Below are 18,899 nucleotides of genomic sequence, written 5' to 3' on the forward strand. Positions count from 1 at the left end.
AGATATAAGGAAAAGGGATAGGAACACACACACACACATATATATATATATATATATATATATATATATATATATATATATAACACTTTTTGAAAGTCCCACGGACTCCCTTCTGTCCTGAGTTCTGTCCCTCTCTTCCTTGATAAAGGTGGTAACGACCACCGAAAATTCGAAAAATAGTGAGTCTCTTTTTTGTGTGTTTCTGTGTTTTTGTCTGTGTCCACTAGTGCTAATTGTTATACATATATATATTCACATAGAATTAGATATAAATAAAAGGGATAGGAACATACGAGGAAAGGACGAACACAGGAGTGGTGTGAAAGGCAGAATCAGGCAAATCACAGGCATAAATATATTTTCCCTTGACGATGACACTGTATCTGTCCACTTGCCATTGGGGCGGACGCTCCCCTCATGGAGAGCATCCAATAATATATACATTGAATAGTTTAAAATTCTGTAATTATTATTGTCATATTACAATTGGAATATACATTCCTTTTCTCTTGGAAACCATCACTCGAAAATGAGAATAACTATGGAGATTGTTTAAATTTTTACACAAATCCTTTATTATTCCTTTTCGACAGAGTGACAGAATTGATGGAGGAAGAATTTCTGATGATATGGATCAATCAATGGTCAGTATTTCCGGTGCACTTCACGTAAATGCCGTCACGGTACGGGAGACGAAATTTAATTCCAGAAGGAAAGGGAGGACACTTTCAGTCGTTTACAACTTTTTCATTGCAGTTTTGCACAGAGTGTAATTTCATGTGCTTCGAGAGGGTGGATTGGCGTAGGAACTGTTTGGGACATAACTCACATTTCAGCCGTTTCCCTTTGGAATGTACCAAATTATGAATGTCTAGGCTTCTCTTATGACGATAACTTTTCCAACAGACTTTACATTTGAAGGGCTTTCCCACAGTGTGAATTATCATATGAGAAACCAGATGGTCTTTCCTTGAGAAACATCTACAACATAGGTCACATATAAACGGTCTGTTCACGGGATGCGACAGATTTTTTCCCATGAGATGTTTTCTCTTAGCGAAACCATTGGAACATAATTTGCATTGGTTCTTCAATCGAGGAGTGTGCGTCGAAATGTGTTTACTGAGGTCGTACTTCCTGCAGAAAGTCTTAGAACATTCATTACACTTGAATGGCCTCTCGCCAGTATGTGTCAAAGTGTGCTTCTGTAAATGTTCCTTTCTAATAAATCCTTTCGCACAAATTTCGCATTTGAACGGTTTTTCGTCCGTGTGAGAGTACATGTGATGTTCTAAAGTTTGTTTAGTGCCGAAATTCCTCGAGCAAATCTCACACTTGAAAGGCTTCTCACCAGTATGTACCACCATGTGAATTCGTACGTCACATGGATATCTAAAGCGTCTGGGACACTCCGGACACTTGTGCTTTCTTTTAACAGTTTGCCGCCTCGTCTTTGCATGTGCAGTCTTCACATGTCCCTCAAGCTCACTTGGGCACCCGAAACTCTCGTTGCAATTGACGCATTTGAACTGAATCTTCTTCGCTTGGTGGACACGCCTCATGTGAGCTTCGAGTGCGTCCTTTTGCGGGAATATATCGCTGCAAATCAGACATGTGTGCGGAAGATTTCCTGTCTCATCCTTCCCTGCGTTTTCTTGTCCTTGGCAACCATCTGAAAGAGAAAAGATCACAGAGTGATTCGGTCCAGCAATGGAGGGCTCAAAGCTTTTCAGATTCATGTAGTATATAAATATAAATATATACATATATATATATACATATATATACATACATACATATATATATATATATATATATATACTATATATATATATACAGAAATAGATATAAGGAAAAGGGATAGGAACACATATAAAGGACGAACACAATGGAGGTGGGGAAGGCGGAATCGAATGGATCACAAGAGTAAAAATATTTCCTTGACCGGGACTCGAACACCGGATCTTTCCACTTGCCATTGGGGGGATGCTCTTAACCACGCACAAGAGGAAAAGACAGTGGTTTAGAATTCATACAACTTCATACAGGAAAGGAACAGTGAGTTTCGTGGCACGAATAGCCAGAAGAAAGAGATGAGCCACATTGGCCAAATACAGATTCAAACACGAAATCCCGCCAAACGGCAAATAAATACTCATATATACAGAAACAGATATAAGGAAAAGGGATAGGAACACATACAAAGTACGATGCTATGCGTGCCACGAAACGCACTGTTCCTTTCCTGTATGATGTTGTATGAATTCTAACCCACTGTCCTTTCCTTTCCTTGGGTATTGTCTATTTCTCCTTTGGTGGGTGAAACAGCCCCCTGACGCCATCTCTTGGCTGAAAGAATCAGGGCGCTTGGCCACATATTAGACCCACGGATCTCAGGGTAAATTATGTTTCCTCGATAGCTCAAGTGGTTAAGAGCATCCGCCAGGCAAGTGGAAAGATCCGAGGTTCGAGTCCCGGTTGAGGAAATATTTTTACTCTTGTGATCCGTTCGATTCCGCCTTCCCCACCTCTGTTGTGTTCGTCCTTTATATGTGTTCCTATCCCTTTTCCTTATATCTGTTTCTGTATATATGAATATTTATTCGCCGTTTGGTGGTATTTCGTGTTTGAATGTGTATATATATATATATATATATATATATATAAAGGAGAGTGTTTGTTTGTATGTATGTAATTTGTTTACTTTTTTGCTGTCATAGAAACAGCATTTTTCCAACTATGCCAGCAGGATACTTTTGCAAGAATACTATTATATTCAGAATTGCCGAGATATTATACGTGGAATACATCAAGGAAAGTCTTTTGTAGAAGAAAAATGGGCAACTTCGATCCTGAGAATAATATTTATTCATGTGACGCATTGGGCCGAGTCTACACAGTCCATCCTAACAACGCCGAATGTTATTTTTTAAGAATGCTTCTGCATACCATTAGAGGACCTCGCTCATTTGCAGAATTAAGAACGGTAAACGGAGAAATATGTGAGACATTCAGAGAAGCTTGCCAGAATTTAGGGTTGCTAGAAGGAGATCAACACTGGGATGACTCATTGCGAGAGACCAGTTTGATTTCTCTTCCAGGACAAATCTGAATTTTGTTTGCCATCATAATAACCTCCTGTAATCCATCTAACCCAGAAACAATATGGGAAAAATATAAAGAATCAATGAGCGAGGATATACTGGCCAAAGTTCAAAGTGAAAATCCTACATTGGATATTACGTTTAACTCCGACATTTTTAATATAACTTTGATTATTTTGGAGGAAAAGTGTATCACCATGGTTAACAAGACTTTAGTGGAACTCGGTCTTTTTGCACCTGTACAAGATCAACAGGGTGTATTTTATCCAGATTATATACGTGAAACTAGCTACAATGTCTTAGACTTAGAAGCATACATCGCGGATAAAAAGCCACTTCTTAATGAAGATCAGAAATTCGCGTACGAAACAATAATGGATCAAGTAGATAAACAAGAAGGCGGTATCATTTTTCTTGATGCTGCTGGTGGCACGGGAAAAACATTTTTAATTAATTTAGTTCTCGCTGAAATCAGGGTTCATGGAGAAATCGCTCTAGCCGTTGCATCTTCAGGTATTGCAGCGACATTAATGGAAGGAGGAAGAACAGCCCACTCTGCCCTTAAGTTGCCACTTAATATTTCCCGACAAGAAAATCCCACATGTCATATAAATAAAACAAGCGGCCAGGCACAAGTTCTTATAGAATGTAAATTGATAGTATGGGATGAGTGTACGATGGCTCATAAAAAATCTCTTGAGGCCCTCAACGCAGCACTTCAAGATCTTAGAGGAAACTGCAGTTTAATGGGAGGAGCTCCTGTGTGGAGACCTCCGTCAAACTCTGCCTGTCATTCCAAAATCGACTCCAGCCGATGAAATTTATGTCTTTTTAAAACATTCTGTTCTATGGAATCATGTCCAAGAAATTAGCCTTAAACAAAACATGCCAATGCTCTTAAGAGATGGGAATGCTGAAAATTTTGCAAATAAACTTTTGGAGATTGGAGAAGATAGATTAGTTATTGAAGCATCTGGTATGATAAAATTGTCATCAGATTTATGTGTATCGGTGAAAACTGTCCGCGATATGATACAAGCAGTCTATCCTAACGTTAATCAAAATTATAAAAATTTAGAATGGTTGCGAGAATGAGCCATTCTTGCTCCTAAGAACGATGATGTTAATGAAATTAACAAGGAGATACTAGCCATGCTGCCAGGAGACGTGATTGAATATAAATCGGTTGATACCGTAGTGGATGCTGACGAAGCCGTCAATTATCCAACGGAATTTCTAAATTGACTTGATCCAGCTGGATTGCCACAACATCGCCTTATACTTAAAGTAGGATCTCCAATCATTTTATTGCGAAATTTAGATCCACCAAAACTCTGCAATGGGACACGATTGTGTGCGACAAAATTAATGAAAAATATAATCCAGGCAGTCATTTTAACTGGAAAAGGAAAAGGCGAAATAATTTTTATTCCACGGATACCTCTAATCCCAACTGATCTTCCCTTCAACTTTAAAAGATTACAGTTTCCAGTCCGGGTAGCTTTTTCAATTACCATTAATAAATCACAGGGACAGTCTTTAAAGTTTTGTGGTGTTGATCTAAGATCGCCATGTTTTAGCCACGGGTAACTTTATGTTGCTAGCTCCAGAGTAGGTTCGCCTAAAAATTTATACATTCTTTCTCCTGGATATGAAACAAAAAATGTAGTTTATTAACAGGTGTTAAATAAAAAAGATTCTTAAATTTGTATGAAGTAGTGTATTATTGTACTTTATAATTTGTTGTTTTTATTTATGTAGTATATTTATATTATTGTTTCCCCCTAACCCGTGCAAAGCCGGGTATTCAGCTAGTAAGGTATATAAGTTGCCTTTCATATAATAATGAATTAAGGAGGCCTTTTTTAAGTTGTCCTCCCCTATGTAGAGTACTAATACTACCCTTTGGGATCTCACACACTTACCCTATCTCCTCACTACCAATTTACAACTATACAAAACAATTTTCAACGTCTTTTCTTTTTATTATATCGATTCAGAGCTGCCTCATCACATTCCCACCTTATTTATTATCTCAATCGTCAACTTCAATAATCGAGTGCTTCAGTTACCCTTGGGGGCTTGCTAAAAGGCTCAAACGATGACCCATATACTCTTAAAAAAACTTAAAAATGTTTAAAATTCAATTATAAAGTCTAAGCTGCCAAAGATAAGTACATATATTATTGATAAAAATCTATATCTAAGCACAGTTCTTTGCATTTTTATATTTTATTAGTTTAACTCATGGTTTGTTTCAATTTTCGTTCCATATGCCTTCTTTCCTCCAGATGATCTTCTTAATAAGTCAATTGTCTAGTGAAAGTACTCAGAGATGAAGAGGGACCTGATATAGATTAAGATGATGGATTTTGTGTTCTGTTAGGAGTAATAAAATATTTGTTTGGTAGTTGTGTCCATCCAAAAACCTACCTTAACCGGTAGATTACCTTAAAATATATTATTCTTCTTTTTTTGTGTTTCTATATTGTGTATTACTGCGTATTGTACTATATATATGTATGTAAATCATAAACACAGTAGTAATCAACCTTTAACGTTGGTTTGGTAGGTGATGATAGAGTTCTTACCCAGTACCAAGCCCTATTATATATATGTGGATCGCGGTAGTCCAGTGGGTAGAGCGCTGGACTGCTGACCAGAGGGTCCCGGGTTTGATTCTCAGGCAAGGCACTCCGGGCACCTGCTGCTCCACCCAAGCTAAAGTGATTTTTAATATGGTACCAGATCTTCCTGGGAAACCATACCTGCCACAGGGATACGAACTGGCCCCCCTTAATACCCTGATGTGTGAATTTTCACACGCTGTAAATAGGGCCTAGTACTGGGTGAAATCTACTATCACCTACTAAACTGACCTTCGGGTTGATTACTCTGTTTATGGTTTTTATATGTGTACCATTTTTATATATGTATGTATATATATATATAAACATACATACATATATATATACATATATATATATATATATATATATATATATATATATATATATACATATAAAATATCTTCGAAATGGAACGCTCATCGGCGACACACAAATATATAAAAACACAGATGAAGATTTTTAGAATATAGAGACACAAAGAAAGGACACTCACAATTTGTTATTTTACGTTTCGACAGCACGGCTGTCGTCTTCAGAATCAAACACAACAACAAATTGTGAGTGTCCTTTCTTTGTGTCTCTATATTCTAAAAATCTACATCTGTGTTTTTATATATATATATATATATATATATATATATATATATATATATATATATATATATATATATATATATATATGCATACATACATAAAAAAACCATAAACACAGTAATCAACCCACAGGTCAGTTTTGGTTTATGTTGGTAGAGTCCACCCAGTACTAAGCCTTATTTACGGCGTGTGAAAATTCACACATCAGGGTATTAATAAGGGGGGCCAGTTCCTTTCCCTGTACCGGTTATGGTTTCCCAGGAAGACCTGGTACCCGCAAAATCACTTTAGCTTGGGTGGAGCTGCAGGTGCCCAGAGTGCCTTGCAAGGGAATTGAACCTGGGACCCTCCGGTCAGCAGTACAATGCTCTACCCACTAGACTACCATGACCAACACAAATATATATATATATATATATATATATATATATATATATATATATATATATATATATATATATATATATAAAGAAAAGATCAAAAATGTATTAAATATTTCCTTGAACGAGACTTGAACACAGGATCTTTCCACTTGCCATTGAGCGGATGCTCTAACCACTATCTATCTACTAAAGCTATCGAGGAAACGTAATTTACACTGAGATCTGTGGGTCTTATATATTCTACCAAATGTGCCGATTCTTATTTGGCCAAGAGAATGCATCAGGGGGCTGTTCCACCCATCAGAGGTAAAATTGACAAGTCACAAAGACGAATGTTGATGATTGCTCTTCCCCTCAGGACAGTTGGTAAGAGCAGTCATAAATGTCTCGCTTCTTCTCTTCGTATTTCAAAGTGGCTCCCAGCATTATTCCCCCTAGAATGACTTCTCACACTGGCATGTTCCAATTGTAACAATTTTTATGACAAATCTGGCAGTTTGTCTCTGGACTATCGAATTCTTTACGCCAAATTATCTCCCAAGGATCACAAACACTCACGTTAAATTCAACAAATGAGTTCTAACTAGAGCAAAACAATATCTCTTTTTAACTTTCTCATCACATTTCCCAACCACAATCCGCTTAACGAAGCAGAGTTTCTTTAAAGCGGATCTGAGCATATTTTTCTGATATGTGCTCCCCGTGAAAGGCATGGTGTTAGTGTTCTACCCTCCCAAATACTTAACTTGATCGGTGATAGTTAGTAGTGATCCCTCTACTTTTAAGTTTGAATGGCTAATATAATATGTATATGACGAAGGGTTAAATGGAAGAAGGGACCATTTGGTCTCAATTTCGCCCAAATAAAGACCAATATCTATCTATCTATCTATCTACTTCATATAATTGGTAAATGCTAAGCTATATCTTCCTATAAATCAGGAACTGCATGCTGTCAAGTGATTCAATGCGTGGTGAGATACAATCAGGAATTCTGAGAGAGAGGAGACTGAGGATATAGGACAGTTAATCCCCGACAGTAGTATGACAGTTGAAAGAATGAAAACACAGTAGTCCTGAGCCCCCCTTACCTTGTTCCTCTGACTGATCCGCTCCCAGACATCCTTCCTCCTGAGGAATGTCATCATCACAATCTTCCTTGATGTCCACTTCCTCATTGAAGGACAAGGGCAACTGTCCGTCTACCGACGGGCCCTGCAACAACATAAAGAGACAAACATGAAGTACGTCCAGGTACGAGGCCTGCAGCCATGTGTACCAATGCAAAACATTGGGCAAAACTCCCACCATGCATTCAAACATCGATTTTAAGTTGTACACCGATGTACCATTGATATTAAAACCTGATATAATAAAGGGTGCGTTCTGTAAGTAATGCAATTGAATTTACCGCACTGCAGCTATTTTTTGGAGTGCGGTCAAACCACTTGAAATATGTGGGAGGGGGACATTAGGCTTAGCTGCTAAACCAGTCTCAGTGCTCTCCAAGCCGTGGAATGTGGCAGGACGTCAATTTTTGCAAACCTCTATGCACACCGACCGTGTCAGGAATAATAAATGGAATTGATGATTGATCAACGTTATGCGATTACTAAAACTTGAGCTAAACTGTATAAAAATCTCTGTTGAGAGGAGAGGAGAGACTGTAACAAAATGATTTGTGAGGATTACTTTAAGGGGGACTTTTCTCTGTCTTCCTCACTCAAGTTTCGAGGTGGTTGAAGGCCTTTAAGGAGGGCTGGGAATAGGTTAACGACAAACAATGCTCTGGGCGGCTGTCAAACCATAAACCGACAACAATATGGCTCGCGTTCGACAATTGTTGGACACTGACGGTTGATTGAGTATGAAGATGGTTTGTGCCAATGAAATGAACTTGTCATCTTACTGTTGTGTCCTTTGCAGTGTTACTGAAGATTTAGCAAATGAGTAAAGTGTGCGCCAAGCAAGTGTTTGCCTCAATGTGCTACCAGTCAGGGAGTTCTTGGCCTAACACCAGGTACCAGTGCATGACTAACACCAGGTACCTTATCTATAGTCCTGACGTCACCCAAAGCAGACTTCTTTTTGTTCCCTCAGATTAAGGTAACCCTGAAGGTCTTACGTCCATAGAAGAGATTTAATCAGCTCCGTGACTAGAAGACCGGGCAAAAGGTCCCTGAAGATGCCTTCCAGGGCACGTACCAGTACCATGGCAGAGTTGAAGGAAAAATTGTGCAAATGTGAAAGAGTACTTTGAAGAATTTTAAGAGTTTCTGCAAATCTGTTAAACAAATTACTTACAGAAATTTCTGCATAACTATCAGAATGCATCCTGTACGGGCATCAAATTCCTTTAATGTCGATTACATTTATTATTCGTTACACAATTGGCGCGTTGAGGTTAACAATAACTAATGTCTTGTCACTTCCACAGCTTGGAGAGCACTGAGACTTCTTTTGTGGCAAAGCTTACTGTTTTCAGTGCCTACTCGTAGAGGTTCGATCCAAGTGCAACCAATACCAATGGTGTGGGAAATTCAATTGCATTACATTTGGAACCCTCCAGCATTCATACACACAACTTATATGTCATCAACTGTGCACTGTTAATCTTAAGAAAAGAAAAGGTTTTGCCACAAGTTCTCAAAAATTAGCGAAAGAATTAAGAGTAAAGGTTGGCCAAGTCAATACTCAAGTACACAGCAATGACTCCTGATTTCAATTATCGAATTATTCAATTAATATTAACAATAAGCAGCGAGCAAAATGGCAAACCTATGACTACAATCTCAAGTCATTAAACCAATACAGAATAACGTTTCCCTTCTGAAATGAGAATCCCATGTCTACGTACATTGGGTCGGAAGATATGCTCTGATTTCAAACCAATTCATTACTTACATTTTGAGAGCGATATTCAAACGGCAAAGGTTTACTTTGCATTGCACTAGTTTCAACGTGAAATGGAGCTAATTGAACTACTCAGATCATGAACATTGTGCACTGACCAAATTCCCCGCTTCTTCACCGCCCGACCAATGACTGCAATTGTCCTGCATTGATGCGACCATTGTCGAGTCAACATCCTTCCCTGGAGCAACAGGAAGTATCCCGCTGGCGGCGTCAATCTCCTCCTTGACAACTGCCATGTCGTCATCATCTCGGACGTCCACATCCCTCCTCCTGTCAACAGCCTCACTGGCGATCGTGGCAACACCAAACTCTTCCTTCAACTCCTCACCACGACGACACTGACGCCAAAGCATAATAGACATACACGTCACCATTCAACAACGACAAAAGGTAAAAACAACACCACTTCAATTTGAAATCCACCTGGGCACCAAAATCACATTGAGACCAAAACTATGCACGTAATACTGGCTAGAGAACATTTTGGGAGTATCCATAGGAACTGCAGTGGAGATGCCGCAACAGTTGGCTCTTTAACTGCGTGGTCTGTGGCGTGTGGTGCTCGACTACAAATGCCAGTGAAGTGACATTGTATCTATGTATGGTATTTCTTCACAACATCTTGTTCCTTTAAAAAAGCCCCAAAATCTCAGAGTTTAAGTGAGGATGCCTCGATAGCTTAAATGGCTAAAGCACTCAGACCGGATAACGAGTGGGATCCCAGTTCGAATCCCAGTCAAGAAATGATTTTTACACTCTGAAATTTTTGCGTATTGAAAGTAAGTCATTGCCAGATACCAGTAACTCATAGGTTATATATATATATATATATATATATATATATATATATATATATATATATATATATATATATATATATATATATATATATATATATATATATATATATATATATATATATATATATATATATATATATATATATATAAAAGTATATATACACAAATAAAATAAAAGAATAAAAGTATATTTACATAAATAAAAGAAAGTTGCAAATCATGTTAGATACACCATTTATTACTCGGGAACGGCTAAACCGATTTTAATGATGCTTGGTTTTTCAGATACGACTCATTCCAGCAGATTGGAATAACCATTAAAATATTATTTAAGTATTGCATCGTAAAATATCCTATCATATTGCAATATTGTATTGTAAAATATCAAATCGTACCGCTTAATTGAAGAGATTTCGACGTAAGAAGTAAGGTGATGGGGTTCCTGGTGATCCGGATGTGCATTCTACTAACGCTCTTCTTTTCCATCATTCGTCTCGGAATGAAAATTAAATTTGTTGCGATGGTTTGTGGGAAAAGAAATTCCACGAAAGTGGCTGACCACAGCCTCTCAACCAGAATAACATTCGGTAATAGTTTGTGGGAGTTTTACTTCCTTGCCAGTGACCAACTATAGACACACAGACACCCAAACCCAAAGTGGAATCCTTCACAGGGTTATTGGAACTCCATTAAAGATACCTGGGTTTATGAGCACATTAAAGGTATGGTATAGTAAAACACCATATGTTAAATTGAAGAAATTTCATCATTGGAAGCAGGGCGACCCAGTTCTCGATTAAAATATCGTCAAACTATTGTATTGTAATATTGTATCGTAAAATATCGTATCACATCATATTCATCAAAGAAATTTTAATGTCAGAAGGAAGGTGAAGCCCTTCCTGTCATTTGGGACACGACAATGGCTACAGAAACCACAAATGGTTGAGTGAGCGAGCAATTTTGGTAGCTAAGAACAAAGATGTGTATGACTTAAACTTTGTACGAGGGTCATCCGGAAAGTAGTACCCGTTCGTGAAATAAAGACACAAAAGTAAATATTAACAAACATAAAAAATTTTATTTGAAAGAGGATACTTTAAACTACTTCTCAACATAATCTCCGAGCAAATTAAGGCATTTGTCATAACGTGTGACAAGTTTCTGTATTCCTGCTGCATAGTCCTTCGCCGCCAGCTCATTGAGATACGCGAGGGACCCATCTTGCACAAATTTTTGCATAATGCAGATGGTGTTTAACAATTTCATGAACAATTGTTCGAGAAACATTGGGAAAATGCTCACAGATGTCATCAATTGTGACGCGCCGATCGTTCCTCACGAATTCGTCAACTGAGCTCACCAGTTGGTCTGTAATGACAGACGGTCTCCCCGAACGCTCATCGTCGTGTGTGTTCCCCCTCCCCATGTTGAAGTTGCGACACCACCGCCGAACAGACGACTCGTCCATTACATTGTCTCCATACACCTCCTTTAATTGGCGATGAATATCACATGGGCGAACGTTTCTTGCATTGAGGAATTTAATCACTGCCCTCACTTCACAACTGGCGGCGTTCTCAATTTTTTTAAACATTGTAAACAATCACAGAAACAACACAGGCAATGCTAGTGTCACGCAACTTGGCTCAGAGAAGGCAGACAAGCCACTGAAGCTATCCGACCTCGTCCAGCGGCTACTCGCGTCGTCAGCACTTCATGCGGCACGAACGGGTACTACTTTCCGGATGACCCTCGTAATTCAGAACCAAATCAATGGTGGTCTGGATTCAATCAAAACTATTGACTTTGTAACAAACGAAGACAGATTCACCAAGTTTCAACCTGCTTTTTTAAACTCCTTGGATGTGCCTGGCTTACCAATGCTCAATTCACAGCTGAAGGTTGGCTCCGTGGTCATCATGCTTCGAACCCTAAACCAACCAATACTGTGCAACGGACCGCGTTTGTTGATAAAGAAAACTGACCATCAATGTGATTCACGCAACTATACTCAGAGGAAATTTCAACGATGTGGAAGTCCTCACTCCGAGGATACTTATAATCCCAAACAATATGCCCTTTGAGTTTGAATGAATACAATTTCTAATTCGTGATGTATTTGCGATGAAACTTAACAAATCACAAGGCCATTCTTTGAGTGTACATGGTCTGAATTTAGAAAACCGACATTTTTCTCATGGTCAATTATATGTATCAGGTTCACGTGTTGGTAAACCATCCGTTTTATTTGTTCAATAAGAATTGCTTCATAAGAAAACAAAAAATGTCGTAAATCAGAAGGTGCTTGACTCAAGAGATTAAACCCGAATGCATATATTTGTAGACTGAATGAAGAAAATATCTTTCTGACAAGCCATTGCAATACTTGCTTTGATAGTTTTATTGTATTTGTTTCCCTTCTACTATTTTAACTAGTCAAATATGAATAATATCGGTATAGCCGTCCTTGATTTATAAATGTTGTAACTAAACTGTTCATTTTTAGGCAGTACGAAATTTGCCGAGTCAGGTAGTATGTGTATGTACACACACACATATATATATATATATATATATATATATATATATATATATATATATATATATATATATATATATATATATATATATATATATTTAACAACTTGGACAGCAACAAACAATATAAGAACACATAAAAATATCACTCGCATGTTATTTCTTGATCAATATATATATATATATATATTGTGTGTGTGTGTGTGTGTGTATATAGTTATTATATATAAATGTATCATATATATATATATGAATGTGTGAGTGTATATATATATATATATACACGAGGGTCATCCGGAAAGTAGTACCCGTTCGTGCCGCATGAAGTGCTGACGACGCGAGTAGCCGCTGGACGAGGTCAGATAGCTTCAGTGGCTTGTCTGCCTTCTCTGAGCCAAGTTGCGTGACGCTAGCATTGCCTGTGTTGTTTCTGTGATTGTTTACAATGTTTAAAAAAATTGAGAACGCCGCCAGTTGTGAAGTGAGGGCAGTGATTAAATTCCTCAATGCAAGAAACGTTCGCCCATGTGATATTCATCGCCAATTAAAGGAGGTGTATGGAGACAATGTAATGGACGAGTCGTCTGTTCGGCGGTGGTGTCGCAACTTCAACATGGGGAGGGGGAACACACACGACGATGAGCGTTCGGGGAGACCGTCTGTCATTACAGACCAACTGGTGAGCTCAGTTGACGAATTCGTGAGGAACGATCGGCGCGTCACAACTGATGACATCTGTGAGCATTTTCCCAATGTTTCTTGAACAATTGTTCATGAAATTGTTAAACACCATCTGCATTATGCAAAAATTTGTGCAAGATGGGTCCCTCGCGTATCTCAATGAGCTGGCGGCGAAGGACTATGCAGCAGGAATACAGAAACTTGTCACACGTTATGACAAATGCCTTAATTTGCTTGGAGATTATGTTGAGAAGTAGTTTAAAGTATCCTCTTTCAAATAAAATTTTTTATGTTTGTTAATATTTACTTTAGTGTCTTTATGTCACGAACGGGTACTACTTTCCGGATGACCCTCGTATATATACACACACACATTCATATGTACATATATATAATACATTTTTATATAATAACTATTTATGCATACATTTTGAGAGCGATATTCAAACGGCAAAGGTTTACTTTGCATTGCACTAGTCTCAACGTGAGAGGGAGCTAATTGAACTACTCGGAACATGAACATTGTCCACTCACCATATTCCCAGCCTCTTCACTGCCCGACCAATGACTGCAATTGTCCTGCATTGATGCGACCATTGTCGAATCAACATCCTTCCCTGGAGCAAGAGGAAGTATCCCGCTGGCGGCGTCAATCTTCTCCTTGACAACTGCCATGTCGTCATCATCTCGGACGTCCACATCCCTCCTCCTGTCAACAGCCTCACTGGCGATCGTGGCAACACCAAACTCTTCCTTCAACTCCTCACCACGACGACACTGACGCCAAAGCATAATAGACATACACGTCACCATTCAACAACGACAAAAGGTAAAAACAACACCACTTCAATTTGAAATCCACCTGGGCACCAAAATCACATTGAGACCAAAACTATGCACGTGATATTGGCAAGAGAACCACTTACTTAAAATATCGACAATTTTGCACTATAACTGCTTTGCATCTGCCATTTATGAAGGGAATGCAGGTGTTTACAAGGTGGTTTACAAGTTTACAATTTGCGCTTTACAAGGTGATACACTGTTGGGAGAAATGCTTTACCCTTAAGCGTGACTATATTGAAAAATAAATGCATGATTTTGAAACTTAAAGAATTGTATTTTAATTTTATTTCTTGCCCGATCCGGCTATTTGTTTTCGTTTGCGCTCTACGGGCAATTGTGGCTTACTTTAGAGTTCCTTCCCTCGTCCATCTTATCCACTCACCTCAATGCCCACTGCATTGGAAACATTGGCATCAATCCGCACCACCCACGTACCCTCTGTTTCTTCTGCCGCAACCGGTGCCGTGAGAACCAAATGATGACCAACTTCCATGGAATTACTCAATGCCCACATCTTATCTGACGTACCATCGATCGAATCCTCTGCAGAAAATTCCACATCCGCGTTGTCATGGCTTCCAACATCACTCTCCACCTTGCAAACCTAAAACACAGTATTCAACCGGAAGGTCAGTTTGGAAGGCGATGGCAGAGTTAACCCAATACTTTGTGGTTAAACTTCCAGAGATACGTATTAAACTGTTCTACCTGCTCCAATAGTTTATGCCCTTTCCTATTTTAATGTTTAGCTGAAGCCTTTGTCTTTCTGGAAAATCGCATAACCTTCGTTTTATTAATATAATGATTCCCAACCCATTTCTATCGCACTGAGTTTCCAATTCACTCAAAAATGCTTGCAACCCCTTGGCTGACTGACAAACTAAAGCTTGGTCATCAGCGAACCTTAAGAATTTCTCCCAACAAAACCCCTCTCTTCGTCCACCATACCAAGTACTTCCTCGTTTGTTTTCCTTCTTTTGGTCCATTTCACCTTCTCCATTCTTCATCCCACACACCCACATTATATCTACAATAGCCTCCAGTCTACGTCTATCCTCCTGCTTCAATGACCACGTTTCCATAGACACAAATAACTACCCTCCATTTCAAAGTTTTCTAACGAGGCTTTTCTTAATATCCTTACACTACAACGTCCCTGTCAACTTAACTCCCTCCTCCTCTCTGTGAGAAAGCCTCTTTGTCTAAGGGGATCGAGATGGTGCGGGGGCTAACGTACTGGCTTCCCACCCTGAGGGCGCGGGTTCAAATCCCGGCGGTGTTGAATATTTTTCAGAGGTATCTCGATCCCTACTTGAGGTGCTTTGAGGAGGGCACTTGGAGTGAGTACGCCGTCCGTCGGATGGGACGTTAAACTGTGGACCCCTTGGCGCCTTTCGTAAAGAGTAGGCTAATGCCGACGCCGGGTTTCTCTCCACCCTTCATCCTTTCCTATCCATCCCCTATGGCGCAAATGACCTTCGCTGTCGGTCGCCTCCCCTCAAAACTACTACTACCCCTCTTTGTCTGATAGCGCAATTCTTCTCCTTACGTCCCTACTACTTCGACCGTGTTGGTCCAAAACACTTCCGAGTTACGTAAACTGTTCTACCTGCTCTAGTTTTTGCCCTCCTATTTTGATGCTCAGTTTAGCCTTGTTTTTCTAGAAAATCGCATAACCTTTGTTTTATTAATATTGATTCTCATCCCATATCTGTCGTACTGAATTATAAAGAGTTAGAAGATAAACTGAGGTAAATATTACTTAGATAAAAAGAACCATTATGAAAACGCAGTACGAGGCAATAGAAATTCTAAAGAGTAAGGGTGAAATTGGTGCACTATACAGGAAGGCAGACTGATTTTTATTTATCCAAAGTAATTGGCGTAATAATTTTTTGGAGTAAATAAATAAATAAAAGGTCAAAATCCTATTGGGAAGTATGAAGGTTTTAATAATTCTTCCAAAAAATCAATTTCTTGCTCAGTGCCCAAATGATTTCTTTCGTCTATTATTCTAAGTGAAATAAACTGAATTCTAAACACGTTTTAAAACCACATAATTACGTCTCGTGATAAATTATATGAGAAATTAAATATTTTTATACTTCAATGTTTCCATTTTTCTCTGCCGGAAGAGATTGGAGTATTTTCGCTGAACTTTAAAATGACTGCAAATATATCATAATGATCGGAGTGAAACACGAAATGGTTTTTCTCCATATTAATCAAAGAATATTCAACGAAATATATCCTTTTTGGCCACAGATGTCTTCGCTGTTGACATGGTTTAATTTAATGGATACTACTGACCTCTTCTCCATTGGTTATCCAGTCTTCCGTTTTAAGATTATATCCCTTTTTAATGCGATTGTAGAACACAAACAAACACTCAGCACATCGACGTTTAAATAGACGGAATATCGTGAGCTTCTCCATGCAGTTAGAACACACCATCCATGGAAACCCAGCTTCCTCGACAACCTAATAACATATAAAACATACATTAACAACAGAGTACACGAAACTCCTTCTGCCCAAATATCACTATCTTTCCTCCTCCCGACAGAGTACGGAATCTATCACCAAATTACTAATTAATTTAACCGAAGATTACCCACAAGCATATAATTACAAATAAGGAATTCTGGAGTAAAACTAAACTTACTTTAACATCTATCAAATCCTCAATAGTCTTTTTCAACATAAATTCCAAATTGGTATTCTCGTCGAAAACATTGATCAACAACAGTCCACCGCTGTTTAAACACAATCTGCAGAGTTCAAAAGCGGTTTTATCGCACATTCTAAACTTTTTAAATTACTCAAATACTGGATAACCTAATTTGAAAAGTATAAAGGCATATTTCAATTATTTGAATCGGTATAAAACATCAACACGGCCCACACGACGTAAACAACTTAAGCCTGGAGCCATCGCATTTCATTCTTCCTTTGTTCTTTTAATTCGTACATTACAATGGGTATCAACTCATATGGATCTTATTCTGGGTCACACATTTGAACATATTTCTCGGATTAATCATATGTAATCACATAACTGAGTTAAATAAAATCGGAATCAGTCGAGACGTTTTTTAGGTGACGGAGTAATCAAGGTATCCTAAGAACTTAACATCGAATGAATGAATAAATTCTTCAATTTCCCGTTCATTCATTTCGAAGATCCAGGTCATAAGATCCACAATATGTATTTATTAAACGGGAATAGCCCTTATGCACAAAGAACGGCAAGAAACATATATTGATTCCATAATCGTAGAAAAAACATTTACCCACGGGTGCAAATCACATTGGGTTACATATTCTTTATTGAGAATCGAAACATAATATTGAATTGCAGAGGAATTTTATTTACAAAGCATGAAACACATTTTCAAGATGGTATACTAGTACGCAAACACCTATTTATTTGAATTAATGTAGACAAAATATCAATAAATGGATAGAGAATATTAGAAATATAGTATTTGTCACAGGCCAGAGGTCTTGTAGAAGTGTTCCCTTTTGATTGACAAAGTCCTTTCTTTCCTCCACTGCCTTCAGAACGTTTTTTATTTTTCAAGATCAATCCATCGATTTAATGATTTGCAGTGTTAAATAGCTCATTGTACAAATAAACCATTTCTCCTTTCCATTCCATGAATAAGGTTCGATGAATGAAACCATAGATTAAACATGGGCCAATTACTTCACACCTGAGACAAAAGAACAATCAAAACAATTGATTCAAAAGGGAGAACCGTCTCCAAAGAAGGTGAACACCATTTCATCTGCAGACCACGTCTGTGGCGTCGGTTTTTTAGGATGCGCATGGGATAATTTCCCTTGACCATCTTGAGAAATTAAAAACTATGAATGCCGTGTATTATGCGAACTTATCGCAACGTTGTGAACGAAGAAATCAAGCAAAAGCGGCCTCATTTGGTCAAGAAGAAAGCGTTGTTTCATCAAGACAACTGAAGACAATAAATAGTTTCTCCTCTCAATTGAATAAGGTTCGATGAATTGTGTTATTAGGTGAACACTATCCGGTTTTATCTTGATTAGCGAATGAAATCTAAAAGAAAAGTCGATTTTGTTAACTTTAATCTTTGTTAGTAAATATTGTCTACAAAACCGTATTATATTTTTTTTAAGATCAATCAAGCTTGAAATCGATTATAGACATACCTCGTAGAGTTACTCATTTCTAGACATTCCTCGTACCCGTAGGTTTTCGGTTTAACTCATAATATATTAAGTTTTTCCATTACATGAGCAATAAATCCACTAAGAAACTTAATTCCGCGTCAGTTCATTCAAAAACAGAATAGGGAATCTATTTTTCCACCATGAAAATATGAGGGAAGGTGAATTAAAACTCTAAATCAAGAGTAATAAAAT

General features: G+C 38.2%; 1 protein-coding gene across 1 annotated transcript; it reads right to left on the bottom strand.

Annotated features, from left to right (window-relative positions):
- Positions 1–549: 549 nt before the first annotated feature.
- Positions 550–17,405, bottom strand: LOC139691721 (uncharacterized). The gene is made up of 7 exons (XM_071589572.1): positions 17,161–17,405; positions 16,806–16,976; positions 14,878–15,099; positions 14,184–14,426; positions 9,723–9,965; positions 7,803–7,926; positions 550–1,672 (listed from the first exon to the last, which is right to left on the bottom strand). The coding sequence occupies exons 1-7, from the start codon at positions 17,296–17,298 to the stop codon at positions 729–731; spliced, it is 2,085 nt and encodes a 694-aa protein (XP_071445673.1). The 5' UTR covers positions 17,299–17,405; the 3' UTR covers positions 550–728.
- Positions 17,406–18,899: the final 1,494 nt, after the last annotated feature.

Source organism: Hetaerina americana, unplaced genomic scaffold, assembly GCF_022747635.1.
Source record: "Hetaerina americana unplaced genomic scaffold, ioHetAmer1.1.p SCAF_39, whole genome shotgun sequence".
NCBI classification, from domain to species: domain Eukaryota; kingdom Metazoa; phylum Arthropoda; class Insecta; order Odonata; family Calopterygidae; genus Hetaerina; species Hetaerina americana.

Bases quoted from the DNA above. Each gene is read 5' to 3' on its own strand.
- LOC139691721 (XM_071589572.1), bottom strand. From the start codon at position 17,298: ATGTGCGATAAAACCGCTTTTGAACTCTGCAGATTGTGTTTAAACAGC. The intron at 16,977-17,160 runs GTAAGTTTAGTT...ATATGTTATTAG, and splicing joins AGGATTTGATAGATGTTAAA to GTTGTCGAGGAAGCTGGGTT. The intron at 9,966-14,183 runs GTGAGTGGACAA...CTTTGGCGTCAG, and splicing joins GTGAAGAGGCTGGGAATATG to TGTCGTCGTGGTGAGGAGTT.